Source organism: Stegodyphus dumicola, chromosome 3 (genome assembly GCF_044657685.1).
Source record: "Stegodyphus dumicola isolate Sdum_Otavi_A_Nest chromosome 3, ASM4465768v1".
In the NCBI taxonomy this organism is placed as follows: Eukaryota; Metazoa; Arthropoda; class Arachnida; order Araneae; family Eresidae; genus Stegodyphus; species Stegodyphus dumicola.
In genome coordinates this window covers 164643606-164664928 of record NC_140770.1, presented here as the reverse complement: position 1 = coordinate 164664928, position 21323 = coordinate 164643606, and the positions used below count along the sequence as shown (strand labels likewise).

Here is a 21323-nt window from a genome sequence, read left to right as displayed (position 1 = left end):
GCCATCAGTTTCACCATTTTTAAACTTTTGAAACCATTCTCGCAACTTTTCTCACTTAAAGCACCATATGTTTCTTCAAGCAGTTGATGCACCTCAACTGCAGATTTCTTCAAATTAAAGAAGTAAATCAAAAGTTCCCACCTGGCTCAAAACTTGACGTTTGCTCAAAAAAGTATATAATGCCGATACAAAATTGCTAATATTTTAAGGTTATGTTGTTAACAGATGTTCAACCTTACGATATGACAGTTTATGTAAGACAAATTTAACCATATTTTTTTTTAAATGAAACAAAATTTATTTAAAAGTTAGGAAAATCCTGTAGTACTTTTAAAAAGACATATTTTTATAATTTCATAGGAAATTTCATAGTTGATGAATATGGGAACTAGTTGAGTAATTTGATAAGGCATTTAGTTAAAGAGCATCTAGATGTGGTTCAGATATCTTTTTATTTATTTAAAACTATTTTTCCCATTTTCTGCAACTTAAGATTTTAGTCAGATTTCTGTTTGCGAACAATTTGTTGATTTATCTATAATAACTGAAAACTTTAATTTTTCATATGAGTTTTAAGGTACAACGAAACATTTTGTGAATGCATTTAACTTTCACATTTGAGAATGTCTATTAGTCACTATTATGATTGTTGAAACTGAATGCTTACTAAAGAATGTACACTGCGTAAAAAAAAGTGACAATTCTATATCTCCCATTCTAACTGGGCCGATTGACAAAATTCAAATTGCGTTTTTCATGTCTCGAAAGTGCGACTTAGGATATATATTAGATTTATATAAAGCCTGGCATAGGTATTTTGACACAAAATCAGTCTTTTTCTCAAATAACATCCAATTATTTCCATATTTCAATTCTACGACTCAAATTATGCCTAGATATTAAATTTTGTAAAATTTCATGTGAAATTTACAGACAAATTCAAAAATTTATCTTGCACAATTTTTTTCAGTTTGTGCCAGGAATAATTCACTTGGTGAACTTCTTAATATATGGCAACCAATTTTCCATTCCCTTCCATTATGCCAGAGTGGGAAAAAATGCACCTTGTTCCTAACTTTTTACATTGTGCATGAGCGGAAGAAAAGTCACTTTGTTCCTACTTTCAAATATATTTAGCAAAGTGTCTAAACCACATGTGACGTTTTATCGCTTTCAACAAATGTGCCAAATTTCAAAACTCGCCAATATATAAATTCACGTATGTCTTCGGAAATTTTGAATAAAAAACTGTAATATTTTGTACGTATGCTTAGAAATATGCCTACCTTTAAGATGATGGTAAAAATTTTATAGATTACAGTCAAAAGTCTTTAATCCGGACGTCCATAATCCGGAATGATCTATAATCCTATATATAAGCTACAAACTTTCTGCACATGTGTCAACGCATAATGCGCTGATGCATGCGCATACGCATTTACGCAATCGCATATGTGTTTACGCATGCGCATAATACGTTTACGCATGCGTGTTTAATGTTTAACGGACGGTATAAGGTAAGCCAAAATTATCTAATTATCTATTTCAGTTCATGTTGCAGATTGTGTTGTTCCTTAATCTTCTGATTGGATCCGGCTTATTATTTTTTTCAGATAGTTAGAACAATTTTATAAAAGTAAGCTTGAACTTTATGTAAAAAAGAATTTCCAATTCTGGAGCTGCCAAGGGATGTACAAAGCGAAAGCATGTTTCGATGTCCATCAAACAAAAAGTGGAATTGCTCCAAAAAATGGATAAAGGCATATCCTTTGTTTCTTTAACCATTCCAAAATCTGTTTATCAATTTCACGTTCCTCTGTTGCTCTGGGGAGGGGGTTGTCGTAGCACGCAGTGAACTGGAAGTTGATCTGTCAGCACTATCCTTATCTTCAGGGCAGATGTTTTTATTTTATTCGGTTTATAATTCCTTACTAAATGTAGTATTTCATCTCGATGTACTCTGTCTTTGATATGATTTAAATCAAATTCCTCGTCATTATAAATATCACGAATACACATCATATAGTTTTTTGGTTGCAGTTTTCTAATTTCGACTATGCGTATTGTATGCTTTACGCATGCGTGCGTTGAAAGAAATGTTTAATAAAGTAAACAAATAAATATTAAGCTTTTTTTTTGTAAATTTTAATACCTTTTAGATCATAATTACTCTTTATTTCATAAATTACAGTTTCATATTTTTAATTTTATAATTTCTGCATGCCATCTTACCAGATTTAAATTGATGATCTATAATCCGGAAAAACCGATAATCTGGAATCGTCGAAGTCCCGACGAGTGCGGATTAAAGACTTTTGACTGTATAGTTCAAAATCTTTTTGAAAAATTTATAAAAATTATTCAAAAAGACAAATCTTAAAAATAAATCATGAAAAATGGGTGAATTTTATCTGGAATGAACCTGAATTTCAAAATGTGAAAGGAAGAATCAAATAAGTGTAATAAAAAAAGAGAGATTAATAAATATGTACCAAACTCGATTAATACTGAGGACATAAATTTTGAGAGCTAATTTTTAAAAAAGTACTTGTGCGATTTTTACAAAACTTGGTAGTTTGTTGTAATTTGAGTCGTACAATTGAAATATGGAAAAAAAATTGTATGTTATTTCAGGAAAAAGTCCAATTTTATGTGAAAATACCTATATTAGAACAATGCTATTTATAAATCCAGTACATATCCTAAGTCAGGCTTTCAAGACATGAAAAATGCAATTTGAATTTCGTCAATTGGCCCAGTAGAACGGGAGATATAGAACTGTCCCCCCTTTTTTCGCACAGTGTACATGAAATCATCTCTTATCATTTAAAAATGATAAAAATTTAAGATTTGTTAGATCAGACTTATATAGAAATCAATTGAATTAAGAAATGATTTTTTTTATTCTGTTTAGTGAAATATGTATCTGTATAAGTTTTTACTGTATTTTTAGCAAGATAAGTTAATTATGTTTTAAGAAATGTAACATAATGTAATAATTATTTATACAGATGCTGTTCGCACATTTTTTAGACGATTTTGGTAAGCGGTAATAAAAAATCGTTTGCTGCAAAAGAAGTAATTGCAATTGTACTATGTTTTTAAAAGTCAAAGTTATCGTCTGTGGCTTTAAAGTTTTGTTTTTATTCAAAATGGCGAATTTAACAAAGCAGCGGTTCGAAGGCTACATTTACGCTCTTTCCGAAGAGAAATATGTATACTTCGTTATCCAAAAGCGATGTGAGAGTCATGGTTTTGTGATATCTAAAGCGTCGATAGGTAATATCATCAACAAGAAAGGAAAAAAACGTCAAATTGGAGCCTCAAGTGGGACAAAAATTCCAAACAAGTATCCAAGGAAAAAACGGACATCTTCGACTATTGCAAAGGAACGTTGTTTAATGTTAAAAAAAAATCCCCCTAGTCAAAGGACAGTTGCAAAATCATTAAAGTGCTCGGTGTCCACTGTAAAGGAAATGATAAACGTTGATTTAAATCTTAAGAAAGCGAAAAAACGCAATGTGCATCGTCTTCTTCCAAAGCATATCGCTCAACGCTGGACACGCTGCAGAATTCTATATGAGAAACACTTATCCAAAGAAAAATGGAAAACAATTGTCTCAATAGATGAAGTATGGATGTATTTAAATGATTGTAATAAAAAAAGAGCCATTTATTATCATAAAAGGGGAGAAAAAATTTGAAGTACATGTTTGAAAGAATCAAAAGAAAGTTTTTCTAAGGGATTCATGATTGTTGCTGGTTTTTCTTATAATGGCAAGTTAAAAATAAAAGTTCAAAAAAATGTCAAGATTAACTCCAAATACTATCAGGAACATATTTTATCGCCAATTTTTCTGAATGAAATACCATCGCTTTACCCTCCGTGCCATCAATCTGTGAGACTCAATCAGGACAAAGCTAGCAGTCACACATCAAAATCCACTATAAATTTCTTAAAAGAAATGGAACAAAAACTGGTATCAAGGCCATACCCTTCACTGATATCCCTACTAAATCTCCCGATGTGTCACCTATGGATTTTTGTGCTTTCAGACTTTTAAAAACTGCATTATCCAAACGTTGTCCCAAAACCCTAACAGGACTCTGGAAAGCTGTTCGGGAGGAATGGGATAGAATACCTCTTCTGCCACTTCAAAAGGCATTATTTTCCTGGAAATTGCAGTGTCAAAAGATAGTTCAGAATAAGGGATGTCAAATAGAACATTTAAAACACAAGAACTTTATGTAATTTAGTTTTGTGAATACAATATACATCGTCTAAAAAATGTGTGAACGGACTCTGTAGCTGTGTTGGAACTATTTTTATATTTTTGTTTTTATATAAAATATAACAACAATAGTTAGGAAGTACATTATTAATTTCTTTATTGTTAAAAACTTTTTATTGTTTTCTGCAAGGCATTCCGAATAGATTAGAAAAAGTATTATTATCTTGCTGAAATACTGATATTTGATAAGCATGCCAGAGTTTATTGTTTTGTAAAATCATATATCATTCATACAGATTTCATGTGTAGCACTTATTTTATTATTATTATTATTATTATTATTATTATTATTATTATTTTTTAAAGGATTTGGATTTAGATGCTTTTGCAGAAGAATTGGAAAGGCAAGGTTATGGAAATAAAAGTATTACTTTGTATGACATCAGAGCAGAACTGAATCATAAATATAAAGATTTAAGGACACCATACAGACCACCAAATACTGAAGAAGTGTTCAATATGTTAACAAAAGAAGTTCCAGAAACATTTTACATAGGTATAAATTAGTGTTTTATAGAATATATTTTTCTTTTTAATTATTTTTTTATTAATTATTTTAAATTTGCAGGTAAACTTATTCTGGTGGTTGTTACTGGTATTGCCCGTAGAAAGCCTAAAAATGATCAACTTGAAAATGCAAATCCAATTCGAAATGATGACAGTGGTCTGTGGCAATGTCCGTTTTGCTTGAAAAAAGACTTTCCAGAGCTCAGTGATGTATGCTTTTCAGATTTTTACCATATGCTTTGATTTATAGTAATCCTAGAAAGAGATGTTGTAAATATTTGTAATTTAGGTTATATGTACTTTTTACTGTTTTTATTTATTTAGTGCATTATGTATAATTTTAAATTGGTATCATAAACCTCTTGGGTATCTGTTTTATATATTATGTTATGTTTTGTGTATGTGGATCTTTTAATTTTGAATCATTTTACATTTGAATTGCAAGTATTGTTCTCGTAAAACTTGAAATATAAGCAAAAATTTTTCTGTTCGAGTTGGCTGCATTTAGCAATTTTTTGTCAATTAACATTTTAAAAATTCTCAGAAAATGCATTTTCAGAATTTTAGAATCACTGTATCAAGCTCTTGCTTGGTAACTATTATTTTAGACTTTGCTCTATCTGTAATTTTAGTGATCTGCAATATTGTGTACATATCAGGGAGAGTTTAATTTATATCTCTTTTTTCTCCTCTTTCTTTGTGGGCTATATTTATAGCTGTTTATCTTGTATTATTCCGGCAAATAATGCACACATTTAATACAAAAAATAAGACCGACATTTATGTTTGCGCATCATACGCTGTATATAAAAATGATGCATTTCTAAATAAGGAAATGAAGAGCATGCGGACATTAGATTTCTATGTGTGCTTAATGCTGCTTGTTTAAAAGAAATAGCACAGCTTATGAACTTCAAAATTTTCATTATCGAAATATTTTTAATTATAGGATAGTAAAGCATATTAATTATTGTGCTTTCATTCATTCAGAGAAAACATCTGACTTCAAATTCCTTGTTTTCGAGTCAGAAGTGCATTCTTACCCGAAATTATGTTTCTCTTTACTCGAAACTCTAGAATAACAGTCTTGTGCACATCTGCATTGAATACGACCTTTGCAGAATTATTTATTCCATCAAGCATTTTCCCCACACACATATTGTTCTGTTTATCGCTTTCATTTCAGTCATTCAGTCATCGCTCTGAGGAAAATCTTCTTGCATATGTATCTCTCAGGTCTTAAAAAAAAGTAGGGTGCATGCTATACAGTGAACATACCTCTGAATTTAAAAATGTAGTTTGAAATTATTAGGTGCACGTTATACATCAGTATATATGGTATTTAAGTTCCAATTTCTTCCTTTTCATCTGGCATACTTATTAAGGAAATCTGTGTAAACTCGTCAACACTATCACACAAGTATTATTAGTTGTTTTTTACAATATAAATAAAACAAGCACAATTTCATTTAAATTATAAAAAAGTGTACCTATAGTATCTATGAGAAAAGAGAAAAAATGCAATAATGTCATTCATGGAAAAATGTTACTTCCTCCCTTATTTATTAATTTTTATTATTATTTTAAAAGTTGTCACGATAGTATTAAAGTAGTAAAAGCAAATCATTATAATGAAAAAGCAGCAATGAATAAATTGGTATAAGGTAAATAAAATATGCCAGGTAAGGGTCTAGCCATTTGTGTTTTTTTTTTTTTTTTTTTTTTTTTTTGCTGCCATTTAAGAATGTTCAACCAGACATTTTACATTTCTTTCCATGTTTTATTTGTATTGAACCAGTTCGTACTCTTGAAATTTATACTCTGTTGAACTGAATTCATTTGACATGTTTTATTTTGGAAACCACAATTATTTCAGAGGGACTTATTTCTTGTAATAGGAAATCACTTTACATCAGATAATAATTTTATTGCTAAATTTTCTGCAAAACATTATGCATTGCAGATATGATCTGTAAAACAAAACTGTTTCTGAAATTGCTTATTAAAACTAATGTAATGGAAAATTACCTAAACACAGAAATTACTTTTTTGTATGGTATGTATTTTTAAAAATTTTTATTAGTAATAAATGATTTTATTAGTAATATTTGATGTGTCTGTCATAATTGAAAAGCATATTAATTATTTTTACTTATTCAAATAGTAGCTGTGTTTTTAAATGTTTTTAAAATATGAATAATGTTTGCATATTTTAATTTGTGAGCAATCAGTTACTGCTTTATTAACTTCAGTTATTTTAATGACACACACTTGTTTATAATGAAAATGTTTGAAAATAAAATTTTCAAATAAAATTTGAAAGACAAATAGTAATTTAATAATGAAAATCACTATATTAAAAGAGATGGTAATACTTTAGTTTGTAATGTATTCAAAGGGGGGGGGGAAACGAGACATATCAGTACTATTTATTTTTTCATATATATATATATATATATATACACACACACACACACAAATATACATGCGAGTATATAAGTACGAGTATATACTTTTTATAATATTTTCAGGTCTGGAGTCATTTTGATGATGCAAGTTGTCCAGGACAAGCAATGGGTGTACGTGTTAGACTTGATAATGGGATTTCCGGGTTCATACCAACTAAAATGATCAGCGACAAGCATGTTATAAATCCTGAAGATCGAGTTAAAGTGAGTCTTTGATAATTTCAAATGAACTTTGATTTTAAATTACTCAAATTATACTTTTTTTTTAATGTAAAATTTTTACGATATATCAGGTATTCATAGAGAATGTGCTTGATAATCATGTTACAGAAAATTTATGAGAAAATCATGATTACTGATTCTTGAAATTTTTTGTCCTTTGTATTTCAGGATATATGATTCTGAAGAAAATTTTCTAACTAGATAAATTTTTCATTTCTAATTCTTATTTTTTCCCCTTCATTGCTTCCCAGAGTGCTGCAATGAATAAATTGGTAATGAATAATCAATAAATGAATAATCCACATAAATTTCACCTTTGAGTTATTTTTTCTTTTACTAATAATTCATTCATTTTACTTCTTAAAACCCTATTCTGGATATGAATTTTGACAACTTTAATTTACAATATTTATATAAAACCATTTTGCAATTTCAAATGATTGGAAGAATTTAGCATTTGTTCCATTTTTTCCTTTGATGAAGTCACAAAATTGCATGTATTTTCTCAGATGATACCTGTATCTTTTTTCCTTATGCTATTCAAATTAGTAGTTCAAGTCCTCATCCAGTAGTGTTAATAGGTTATGTAAGGTGAGCTTTTGCAATAAAGAGTATGAACTTATGTTCAGAGAAAACTAATTCATAAATCATTTTTTACATGCCCTGTATTTATTTACATATCTTGGCTAATTAGATTTGTGAGCTTTATTATATGAAGTGTGTGCAAGCATCAGTATTTTTTAATCTTGAATTTGCTTATTGTTTGATTATGCTTTAAAAGTGTAATTATTTTTTTGGTTATATGTTTGTTTGTTATAGATTGGATTGACTCTTCATGCCAGAATAACCAAAATTGATATTGAAAGATTTGCTGTAGATTTGACTTGCAGGTCATCTGATCTCAGTGATAAGAATAATGAATGGAGGTAATGTACATTTAAATTTAAAATCTGAGAATACGAAATAATTATCTTCGTATTTATCTTGAAATTTAATGTATTGTTCATGGGTTTTTATACATTAATGACATTGATAACATTTGGTAAGTATATAATTTTTTCTTTTTATATTTTTTACACAGACCTCCCAAAGATTTATATTATGATTATGAGGCAGAAGAGAAGGATCATAAGATAGAAGATGCTGCTGCAAAGCAACAAAATCGGCAAGGTAGAAGATGCATTGTGGTTATACCTAACAATCTTTTTAAATAATTTTAAACATATTCATTTTTCTAAAAATTGTGAGTGTGAATTCTTACCCATATATTTTCATTGCAAAGAAATTTTTTCTTCTGTAAAGGAATCAGGTTTTAAAAGTAGTTTTTATAACAATAATATGTATTTGATATTTTATGGGCACACTGCAAGAAAGAATGAGAGTAGTAGTGTGTGGACCTTGTTCTTAAAGAATAAGAAGTTTTGTTTGATTGGTAGAAGTTGATATGTTTTTAAATTTACTTTGTCTGTTTTTACTCTCTGTTATCGTATAAAAAATATGAGCATAAGAAATGGCACTAATAAATTGAAATTTCTGTTATGAATATTTATAAACTTTCAAAATTACCAATGTATTAATAAAAACTTATTAGTGAAGATTGCTGTGTTATAACAATGTAAGTTTTACATTAAATCAAAAAGACCTCATGTATTATGTTATATTTGTACAATTATGCGTCTGCAAATACAATGCTTTTACTAAAACTCTGCTATTGAATTCTAAACTACTTTTTTTTTTTTTTACTTTTGTAAAATCTGAAAATGTTTAATTTCATTTTTTCTTTCCTTTTTTATGTCATATTGTGTAAGTTGAGCTGATTTAAGTTTGATATTAACATCGAGTCTTTAAAAATAGGCCTTTTGGTTGAAATATGTAAAGAATAAAAATGTTGAATGCTGCATTGCTGAGCAGTTTTATACGTGTTATGCATATGTATCTTTCTGTGTGGCTGAAATGACTAATTAAATTTTAAAAGTATACTCTCTTCCTGTCTCTCTCTCTCTCTTTTTTTCTGAGCAATTTAGTGGCTGTCTTTACAGATATTTTTGGTTTTGCTTTAATAATTTTTTTTAAAAAATTAAATAATCTCTGTATATTTTAAGCTTAAGTAAAATATGCTTATGTACATTTATTATATTAATCTTTTAATGAACTTTTTGAATCGTTCTATTAGTGTATTTGAAGAGGGTTATTGTCCATCCTTCATTTAAAAATGTAAGCTTTAAAGAAGCTGAAAAAATACTTGATACAATGGAACAAGGAGAAGTGATCATTCGACCAAGTAGTAAGGTATTATCTTTTGTTTCCTTCTAATACAGCTTTATTATCAGCCTGTTTTCTGTCTTTGACATAAAACTTGAAATTTTAAATTTATCTATAAGAATGCATTTTTATTTATTTCCTTAAATTTATAGGGTAGCAATCATTTGACAGTGACGTGGAAAGTTGCTGATGGTATAAACCAACACATAGATGTAAGGGAAGAAGGAAAGGAAAATGAATTCAGTCTTGGTCATTCTTTAATTATAGGTGATGAGGTAAGTGATTTTTTTTATTTATTAGTATAAAAGATTATTCTCTAACAAGTGTCTATGTTAATTATACTTAGTGTAATAGAATGAATGGTCGTATGGAATATGAAATGGAATATCGATAAAAACATGGAAAAGAAAAGTCATTTTAATTGCAGACATTTACAAGAAATAGTGTTAGATGTGTACAAGAATTGTTCACACGAATGACCAAAAATTGCAGTATATGCATCACAGTGATGATAGATGGCATTTATGGGTTGCAGATTGACTCTCATGAAGACCTTGGCTTTTTCATTTGAATGTGTGAAAGCAGCTAAAATAAAAAAACAGTACTCGCCACTCACTAAGCCTGAATTTTTATTATTGGTCAAAAGGAACTTGTTTCTGTCTTTAGCGTCTCTTATTCAATGTCACTGTTGGTACCACTAGAATAACTGCATGCCTATCAATATCACTATTGTTAGTACTAGTATCGGTTTAATGTCACCAAGGCCTGAAGCCATAATTAAACTTCTATAATTTTATATAATGTTCATCCAACATAGTTGATTTTTTATACTTGGTCCTTAAATACCTGCTGCTGTGTTACCACATGTACCGATTTCTAATCATTCGTGTATATATGTTGAATCCTTGAATTTCATCTGCTTTCTTGAGAGAAAAAAAAAATGCAGCTTATACATGAAAAAAATATGGTATTATTTATTGTGAATATTCATGATTAAATTCCCTTTTTGTTTCCTATGATTTTCATATTTGCTGAGTTTTCACTCCTTTGTGCATTATATTATTAAAATTGTTACTTTCATTTCTTAGTACATTTCATTGCCATCATACACAAATGTGTGATTTATTATCTAATATTCTATCACCTAAGCAACATTTGTTTTAAAGTTATGACCAACAATTCTTTTACACCTGCATATAAAATTACTTGAGTGTAGATGTAAAATAAAGAGTGAAAAACTGAAAGGTGATCCGTAATGATTAGGGGATTATTGTGCTAAGAATTATTTACGAACTTTAATTATCAAAATGTTATAAAAAGCTTCTTTTATAGATGTAAATTTTCATATGAATTATTTAAATAAATCTTAGCTGTTTAGTATTTTCTTAAATTACACTGAAAATGCTGTGTATTTAAAAAAAAATTACAATAAATGAATAAAATTTTCTTCAATTAACATTTTGTCAGATGATTGATTATTTCATATGTGCGATTTAACTAATACTTAATATAAAGGATTTTTATATTAATCATCTATTAATGTAAATTTTGAACATAACTACATTCAAAGGTCTACTTCAGAAAGTATCCATGTACTACTTGCAGGGGGGGGGAAATTGTTGGATAATTTTTTTATTACTTCACTAAATGGTGTTGATTTGTAAACATTTCTTAAGAAAAAGAATAAGAAAATGAAAGTTCAGTGAAATCAAAACTTATAAGAGCAACCAGTGCAATAAAATAAAGATCTGTCAATGAGAGAAAGGAAAGAGAAATAAAAAATCCTGATAAATAATAGCAGCAATTCAATAAATACTATGATTTTTTAGCATTCAAAATATTTTAACATAATCATTTAAAAAAATTTTGAGTATCAAATTAAGTACAAGATTCCTACTTTGAGATGTATATTTTTACTTCAGAAACTTTCATTCCAAAAGCAAAATTTGAAATTTTGGTTTTATTCCTTTCTGATTTGGAATGAGGGAATTGTAGTCTAATTTTATAGACTATTTATTTATCACTGTAGTCTTAATTTTATAGACTACAATAAATTTAGAAAACGTAAATCGTGTTTCTAAATTATGAAGGCAGTTTCAAGTAACACTATATTTCATTATTTCAAAAATAATTGTGTTTGTATACATGAAAACATTTTTATTCACTTGAAAGGGTTTTACTTTGAAGATTTAATTCTTAAATTCAATTTCTGAGTTTTAAAATATCTTTTGTAAACTTTCAGAGTTTAGTTGAAATTTTTGGTTTTAATAAATATATTCATATTTTATTTTTATATGCACCTTATTTTAATTTTTAGTCATTCGAAGATCTGGATGAAATAATTGCGAGACATGTGCAGCCCATGGCTGGTTTTGCTAGAGATCTCTTGAATTTCCGGTATTATGTTGATGCTGATGGTGGAAAAAAAGAAGAGATGGAAAAGATATTGTTTGAAGAAAAGAAGAAAGTTGCAAATAAAATTCATTACTATGTGTCAGCTTCACGAATGTTTCCTGGAAAATTCTTATTATCATACTTGCCCAGAAATAAGGTGAGTTTAGTAAACATGTTCATTAAGTGGTCTTTTATTTTTGAATTTATCAGAAACACTTGAATTAGAATTTTTGAAGTATGTGGCATCAGTAATGATTTATCCAGAAAAGTGAATGCCTTGATACAGAAAAGCAGTGAGAACAAACTGACTTTAAAGTGTTAGAAATGTGGTAATGAAGGCCACATATGATGGAACTGCAGAACACCATTGCATTCCCCTCCACAAACACACACGCTTCTGTGTGGTATATGAAATTACATGAGTATTCTGTATGTGTATATAAGATAAAAATATGTAAAGCAAACTTCTAGTTTTAATTGGTAGTGCTCCTCTTATCAATCTTAACCATATAATTTCAAAATTAGTCGATATCATGCTTCCTTACATAACTTTGCAATGCCGATACCTCTTATCCAATCATAAATCATGATTTCCATTTAAAAACTGAAGTCATTTGATTCTTCCATGCTTCTTCTGAATGCATAGTCATTTTCTTAGTTTGTTTGGCTACTGTTAATATGTTGGGCTAATTTCTGTCTTATCATCCATTGTTTTAAGGTATAAGCTTCCAAAGAGTTGTAGGGTGTATATTCTATCCATAATGATGTGTGACGTTTATTATGCATTTAAAGAATTTTGTTATCTACTGATAAAATTATGTGAATCTATGGAAACATGAGTCTGCAAGTCCATCTTTTTGTCTGCACAATAGATCTCTTCAAATCCATTACAGGTATATCTCAATCTATTACAGTTAGCCGATGAAAATCAACCTATCTCGTGAAACTTCGATGGAAAATTCTTCAGTGGTTACCCTTTTAGAAGCAAATGTCCATATATAAGGAGTAGCATGATCTATAATAATGTTAATATACTTTTAAGAAGAATTATAGAATTTAAACCAATAACAGTATTAGTAGATAACAGTTCTGAAGGTTCACTTACAGATCCTTGCATTAAACCAAATTTCTTTTATTTACTTTTCTTATTAAACTGACATACTTCACAATGTTTACACTAATTTCTAATATCTTGTATTATTCCTGCCCAGTAATGTTGAGAAGATAACAGATTTAGCATTCAGGATACATCAGTATGACAAAACTCAGTAGAAGCATTTTCAAGTAATTTAGAGCAAAGAAATATTGGTATTAGAATTTGATACAGCAGATGTTTCTTTATAGTTTTCCTAATATTTACATTACAAAAATTTTCCAAATTTTGATTTTCTTCAGTTTCTTTTAATGATAATAAATTAGTTTGTACACACAAATGTTTGCAAATAGGATTCCTTCTTATCAGCTTCAACTTTGGTAGAACTTTTATTTTATCTAAAAATACATATAAATAAATTTGACTACTTGTAGAATAATCAAAATAATCTACTTGTAGGATATTTTCTATTTTTAAGCCAAACTAAAGCAGCATGACCAATATGGACAGCAAAATGACTTCCATGCAAATAGTAATAAAATTTATCAATAGCATCTACAGTTGTTAAAAATTCCAATTCAGTAATTGCACAATTTCTTTCATAAGTTTTTCAGTTTTATGAATGGGAAGCTATAGGATATAAATTACCCTCTGGTGCTGTTGTTTTAAAATTGCACTAACAGCTTCTTCAGATGCGTTTACAAATACATGAGGGAGAGATAATTTGGATTAAATAGTGTTAAAATGGGCCTGGAAATTAAAGCATCTTTTAAATTTTGAAAGGCTGTTTGACATTCAGTTGTCCACTTATACAAAGTATCTTTTTTAAGAGGACCATAATTTAGAGGGACCATAATTTTTCCATTAATTTAGTATATATTTGTAATAAACATTCATACTATCAAGAAATCTTTCTAATTTTTAAGTAACTTCAACATCTACATTTCCGGGTTGATATTTTCCTGTTTGAACTCCATATCCTAGAAGTTTTTTTTCCCCCCTTCCCCCTAGCGGAGTGGCTATTTGAACGTTTTAATTTAATATTTTGTTTTTAACGTATATCAAATATTATTTTTACTCACGCTGGGCTTCCGAGGCACGATCAGTTTGTTAAAGCTATGTAAACCCTACCCCTTAATACTGAAACACCCCCTTTGACACAAAGGAGGCATTTCCGGAATTTTGTTTTATTCTGTTCGGACTAAAAGCCATTTTAGGCCTGGCGCGAGTAAACGTGTTTCTAATTTCGAGTTTGAAGTGCACTGGGTTCGTAGCACAACATGGCTTGCAGATTATCATATGATGAAGAAATGGAACGATTACGTAAATGGCTAAATGAAGTATCGACTGATGACGAATCTATCGAAGGTGATGATTTATTGTCTGATTGTGATGAAAGGTTTAGTGAGCATAATACATCGTCTGAAGAAAAAATCGAGTCTGATGAAGAGGACTCTATTGATTCTAATTCAGTTTGTGATTGTTTTATTGGAAAAGATGGAAAGACAATTTGGAAGAAAACAAAGTTTCGTCAAAATGTTCAAACTTTATCGCGAAATATTATTTAAAAGTTGCCTGGAAATGTTGGAATAGCAAAAAACATTACTTCTCCTCTTGAGTTTTGGAGTTTATTACTGGATAAAAATATCTTAAATACGATGTCACCTGTACAAATATATATATTGACACTATCAGTTACAACTTTCAGAGAGAACGCGATGCTAAAAAAAAAAAACTCTCCGAAATTAAAGCTTTTATTGGATTGCTATATTTATGTGGTATACATTAATCATCCCAAGTGAGTGTGAGAGATTTATGGCGAACTGATGGAATGGGAATAGAAATATTTCATAGGACCATGTTTCATGATCGTTTTTTGTTTCTTATGAGATGCATAAGATTTGACTATGTTAGAAACAAGCAAATGAGAAAAGAAATGGACAAACTTGCCCCAATAAGATATGTATTTGGCTCATTTGTGCATAATTGTCAGGAGTTTTACACAGCTGAATCATATGTTTCAATTGACGAAAAACTCGAACCATTTAGAGGATGCTGTTCATTTCGACAGTACATGCCAAAAAAGTGTGGAATAAAGATTTTTGCTCATGTTGATGCAAGAACTTTCTTTGCATGTAATTTAGAAGTTTATGCAGGTACTTCCCCAAGGCCCGTATCATGTAAATAATTCACCAGTTGAAGTCGTCAAAAGGTTAACAGAAAAGTTAAATTCTGTGAGAAATGTAACAGTCGACAACTGGTATACTAGTTATGAACTTGCAAAATATCTCCTTCAGAAAAACATTACTCTAGTGGGCACCATAAAAAAGAACAAGAGGGAAATACCGAAAGAGCAATAAAAATCGTAAGGTACATTCATCCTTGTTTGCATTCCAGAAAGACATGACTTTAGTGTCGTATGTTTAAAAAATATATATATATATATATATATATATATATATTATTTTTTATTTATTTTATTTTATTATTATTATTATTATTATTATTATTATTATTATTATTATTATTATTATTATTATTTTTTTTGTTAACCTCTTATCTACAATGCATAATGACGGCGCCATTGACCAAACAACAGGTGAGGCAAAAAAATGAAATAATAACATTTTATAATTTGAGGAAAGAAGCTGCTGATGTGGTGGACCAAATGTCAGCAGCATATTCAAATGCAAGAATCAGCAAAAGATGGCCGATGGTTCTGTTCTTTACACTGCCAAATACTACTGCAATCAATTTTCGAGTATTACTCCAATGCTCGAAACATCCATCCTTACAGCACAGGAAGCGGAGTCAGTTTTTGAGAGCTCTTGCAACAGATTTGCTGAAAGACTACACAGCGGAGAGGTGCACTGTACCATGTCTGCCTCGACATTTGCAAGAAAAACTATCTCCCAAGAGCAAAGAACCTACTGCTAAAAAAACAGAAAATAATTGAGAGAAAAAGGTGCTATATTTGCCCAAGTTCAAAGGACCGAAAATCTAAGATAATATGTACAAAATATGAAAGAAATGTCTGTGAAGATCATTCTATTTTAACATGTACCAATTGTACATAAAACTTGGTAAATTTTTTTTTAAAAATTCTGTACATATATTAAATAAAATTAGAGCTCTAAATATTGTCTTAAATTATGTTGTTAGTAAATGCTTAATGGGGTGTTTAATGACCTGCATAAAATATAAATCCATAAACGGGCCTCGCAGGCCCGGCGCAAGTACTTGCGTAAGTACGATTAGTGCGAGTAACGCCGGGTTAAAATGTCCTGAATACTTCTCAAAATACAATGTCATCAAAATAATTTAGAGCAAACTGAACTTGATATTTATTTAAAATTTGTCTAAGTTCCTTTTGAAAAAAAACACCTTGGGAATTTTCATTGGGATGGAACCTTGGAAATTCAACATTTTTCCTTGATAGCAGTGTCAGCACGGACTGTCATCTCACTGTGCCTCTTACTGGCAATGATTTTATCTTTTTCCAGATACTGTTTGTGGATAATGGCACAGCAATCCCACTAGATGCAAAGCATGATCTTTTTGTTAGTTAAACTGCACTTGATTACATCTGCACCAGCAGTTATAGTATCATCGATTTGGTGGCATATGCCAACGTGCAGGGATCATAGGATGTGATTTGCAGAACACTGTGTGAGGCTTGGCCCAGATTTAAATGCTTGCCATTGACACACCATTATAAGGAGTGACACATAGTGCTTGTATGGTTCCACTTCACTCAAGCGGAACATTATCCAATACAAGAAATATGATCTTCAGCAACAAATTATACCTTCTGTCAATGCTAATGACCACCGCATACATGTCTGGAGATGTAGAATTCTTCTATGTACCATTTGTTACAGAGCTGGGACAGCCGTTCACCATTAGTTGTACTGTGAGGTAATTTGACTTTGCACCAGGTACACTGACGACACTTCACAGTCATCATACTGCCAGGTTTTCCAGGTTCTATTTCCAGCAGGACAATGCTTCACTATATACAGGATGGCTTTTACAAGAATGTTATGACTGGTCTCCCAGCTTTCCAGACCTGTTGCCTGTCAAACATGTTTTGGACATGTTGTGCAGGCAAATTCAGCCATGTACAAATGCATTCCAACTTGCTGACCAGTTGCTTCATTTGTGGCACAATCTACTGCTGAGGGACTTTGATAGCTTAATGACTCCATGGCCAACAGAGTATCAGCGTGTATAGTTGCCAAGGGTGGATTTACTACCTGCTGATTTTCACATTCTTTGTATTGCTACTCATAAATAAATGCCTTTTTCTCCAGTTTTTGATCATTTGTTTATTTATTCAAACACTATACTACTGCCGAGTTTTATAGCTGTGGCTCAGTTCTTTTTGGGAGCCTCTGTATATATATATATATATATATATGCACAATATTGTAACAAAATATATATGTATATATATTTGCAACAGAGTGCATATATATTATATCTAAATGAATAAATACAAAGAAAAAAGGCAGTTTAAAACTTAATCCAATTCCGTGCTGAAAGCCACAACAAATGGTGGTAATAGTGCAGTATAAATTTAAATAAATTAAACATTTAAAATCCATTCCATATTTAATTCAAAATAAACCATACATATACCATATTCATATATATATATATATATAAACAGAAACGATGTGACAAAGGAAAAAATGCCGAAACGAAAAAAGAACTTGCGTCTCTGCATTGTCATCAGGGGGTTGGTTCAACAAAAGAAGTAAATAAGTCATCCTGATTTTGACCCAACAAAGACACAAATTAAAATTTAATACTTAACATAATCTTAGATTAAAGTTTAATACTTAAAAATAATCTGTATATGTGTATTATAGTGTGAATCGAATCAAATGTCCCAAGGTAAACTTTTAAGTATTTCTTTTTATTAAAGTTCTAGTTACAATATTGTGCATTTTGTTTTAGATGTGTTTAATGTTGAGAAGTCAATATTTATGTGTTTATGTGCATATGTCATTCACCTATTTATAAAGAAATTGTAGTTGTAGAGACATCAACCCTCTCTCTCTTTTTTTTTTGACATTTCTTTATGCTTTGAAAAAAATAATACAGTCAAAAGTCTTTAATCCGGACTCGTCGGGACTTCGGTGATTCCGGATTATAGATCATCAGTTTAAATCTGGTAAGATGGCATGCAGAAATTATAAAATTAAAAATATGAAACCGTAATTTATAAAATAATGAGCAATTATGATCTAAAGGGTATCAAAATTTACAAAAAAAAAAGCTTAATATTTATTTGTTTACTTTATTAAAGTTCAAGCTTACTTTTATAAAATTGCTCTTACAGTCTGCAAAAAATAATAAGCCGGATCCAATTCGAAGATTAAGGAACAACGCAATCATCAACATTAACTGAAATAGACAATTAGATAATTTTAGCTTATACCGTCAGTTATACATTAAACGTGCAGCGAAAACGTATTCTGCGCTTGTGCACACGCAAACGAGCAGTCGTAAAGGTCTTACGCTCACGCTTAAACGCCTGTGCGCATGCGTCAACGCGGCGCATGCACAGAAAGTTTTTAGCTTTGAGGTCTGGATTATGGGTGTCCGAATTAACGACTTTTGACTGTATTATACTGCCTTAAGTTACCGTTGTCATTCTTCGAGTTGCTATTTTGTATATCAACAAGTACTATTCCATAAGCATCTGAATTCTGATTTTAAAATGTATCATTTTATTGTAGTCTTTTTCTATAAATATTTCTGCTGAATTAATAAAAGTTCATATTTTAGAATATAATAACTTTTCTTGGAGTAATTTTAAGTCTTGAATTATAATCTGTTTTAATTACATTTGCACATTTCATATTTATTTTACTTGTTAATGAGTAAATATCCTGTGTGTTTATATTACTTATAATAATCTGCAACATTCAGTCTTTATTTGGAAACAGTTTGGTAAAAGACTTTTTGTATTTCAAGAGTTAGTGGTTAACCATAAGTAGCAAACAATTGCTTTATTTTAAATCTTTTGTAAAGGTAACTTGAATATTGATAATTAATAAATGACTTGAATATTGATAATTATAATTATTATTCATTTTATTATATTGAAATATTTGATGGTTATTTAAGCATTTCATTTATCATATTTACTCAAAAATAACATCTCCTCAAATACAAGCTCCTACTTATATTTTTAAATAAATTTTATGAAATAAAAATAGAGGTTAATATTTAATTTTGCTTGCAGTAATTCAGGCAAGATAATCTTATAATTATAGTTTAGTTAGTAATATTTAATGTTATAATTATTTTATTTAGCATAATAATTAAATTTTTTCACATTTTATAGTTTCATTTATCAAAATGCCCATTTATAAGACCCTACCAAATTTTATAATAAAAATATAAAAAAAGGGAATCTTATTTTTGAGTAAATATAACTTTGTGGCACAAATTTTGTTATGAAGTAATATTTAACTTTTAAAATTTTAGGTTAGGCATGAATTTATTACTGTCTTACCTGAAGGATTACGTTACCGCAAACGTGTCTTTCGGTCAGTAAATTCTTTGTTCAGATGGTTTAAAGAGCATTTTAGGGACCCAATACCTGGAACTCCTACTGCTATGTCTGTTCGCACACCAATGGGACAGTCTTCTTATATAGGAAACACTCCTAGTATTAATCTTGCAAGTATGTTTAAATCTTATTTTTTCCATTTGATCACTTAATCATTTAATGTGTATAAATTTTTATTATTGTGATATATTAATATTAATTAGACTTCAAGGGAGTTGTATTATTTTCATTTAACATGTAAAGTTTTGTCTTGGTAAAACCAGTCAATGAGAACATATAAAATCTAGAAATAATCCTTGGAAAGTTTTGCCTCTGTGCAGAACAAAATATTTTTAACCTATTTTTCTCATGCTTTTCCCATAACTGGTTTTCAGTTTGTTGCCATTCAACAAAACAACTTTATTCAGTCTCTTATTAACCCTTTCAGGACATGCGTCCTATATATGCATTCCCTAAGAACGTCACTTACAGCTGGGTGTCTCATCCACACATCACTAGAGAATGCATTCAGAGAACGAGTGATGCGTATATGCATTTTAAGCTGGAACATTTTTCTGAAGGCCACTAGATGGCATCCTATGTCCATTACTTTTGAAATGAACACAGTTTTAGGTTTCTGACCTTGAGTTTGACATATTCTGCCTGACTTTGGTATTTTACTCATCAACTTTTGCGAGGGGGAGAGGGAAAGCATAAACAGAAGTGGGCCCTTTAAATCACCGCATGCTAATATAAACATTTATGTGCCTGATTTCTATCCAATTCCTTTTTTTTTTTTTATTCTATTTTTTCCTCTACTATATATAGGGTCTTTTGGGTTACTGTGTGGAATTCTATTACGTTTTGCATTGCCTTCAGATATATTTCTGTTTCTTCTCTTTTTATTTCGGAAAGCCTCACCTCCAGTCTATTATGGCGGGAAGGCACTATTTACCATAGGAAGAATACCCTCGTATGGTTAATGAACCATTTACTAACGCATATGAGAGTGATGATTCATTTTCTAAAGAGTTAGAAAGTGATACTTCTCCGTGCTTCGAGATTTACCATACTCAGTCATCATTTTAAATTTTATTACTTCTTACCATAAATAGTCTTTATTGTGTTGTTTTATTAATTTAAAAATTTATTGATGGATTTTTATCAATTAAAACTTTGGAGTAATTTGAATAGCGCTTTCGAAAATTATTTTACAAGGTAAGCAATTTTTACAAGATAAGCAAGTATATTTTCATGTAAAATAAAGGAAAAAATTTTATTAAGTGCTAACTTTAACATATATAAAAGCTCAAGTAATAACCTAAAATGATACCAAAAATTACCATGCCAGAAGTGAAACTTTTTTTTATTATTATTTTTTTTTTATGTAAAATTAGGCTTAGCGGTGCAAAATCTTCACCCTGTATAGTGACTGCCTTCGATTCCCTTCCATCCCACACGAGCACCTTAAACAAAGGTGCGCCGTCGTGAAAGGGTTAATGAACAAACCGAGTGATTTA

The 21323-nt window shown here is 29.8% G+C and overlaps 1 protein-coding gene across 2 annotated transcripts in view; it reads left to right on the top strand.

Moving 5' to 3' along the window:
• The window catches only part of Spt6 (transcription elongation factor Spt6), a 171550-nt gene that overhangs the window by 133147 nt on the left and 17080 nt on the right, over window positions 1-21323 (top strand). For both annotated transcript variants that reach the window (XM_085813573.1, XM_085813572.1), the window contains exons 28-36: window positions 4599-4788; window positions 4861-5009; window positions 7331-7471; window positions 8309-8415; window positions 8571-8659; window positions 9663-9778; window positions 9904-10026; window positions 12069-12302; window positions 19740-19938. In XM_085813573.1, the coding sequence (XP_085669699.1) occupies window positions 4599-4788; window positions 4861-5009; window positions 7331-7471; window positions 8309-8415; window positions 8571-8659; window positions 9663-9778; window positions 9904-10026; window positions 12069-12302; window positions 19740-19938 (1348 nt within the window). The remainder of the gene's footprint in view (window positions 1-4598; window positions 4789-4860; window positions 5010-7330; window positions 7472-8308; window positions 8416-8570; window positions 8660-9662; window positions 9779-9903; window positions 10027-12068; window positions 12303-19739; window positions 19939-21323) is intronic.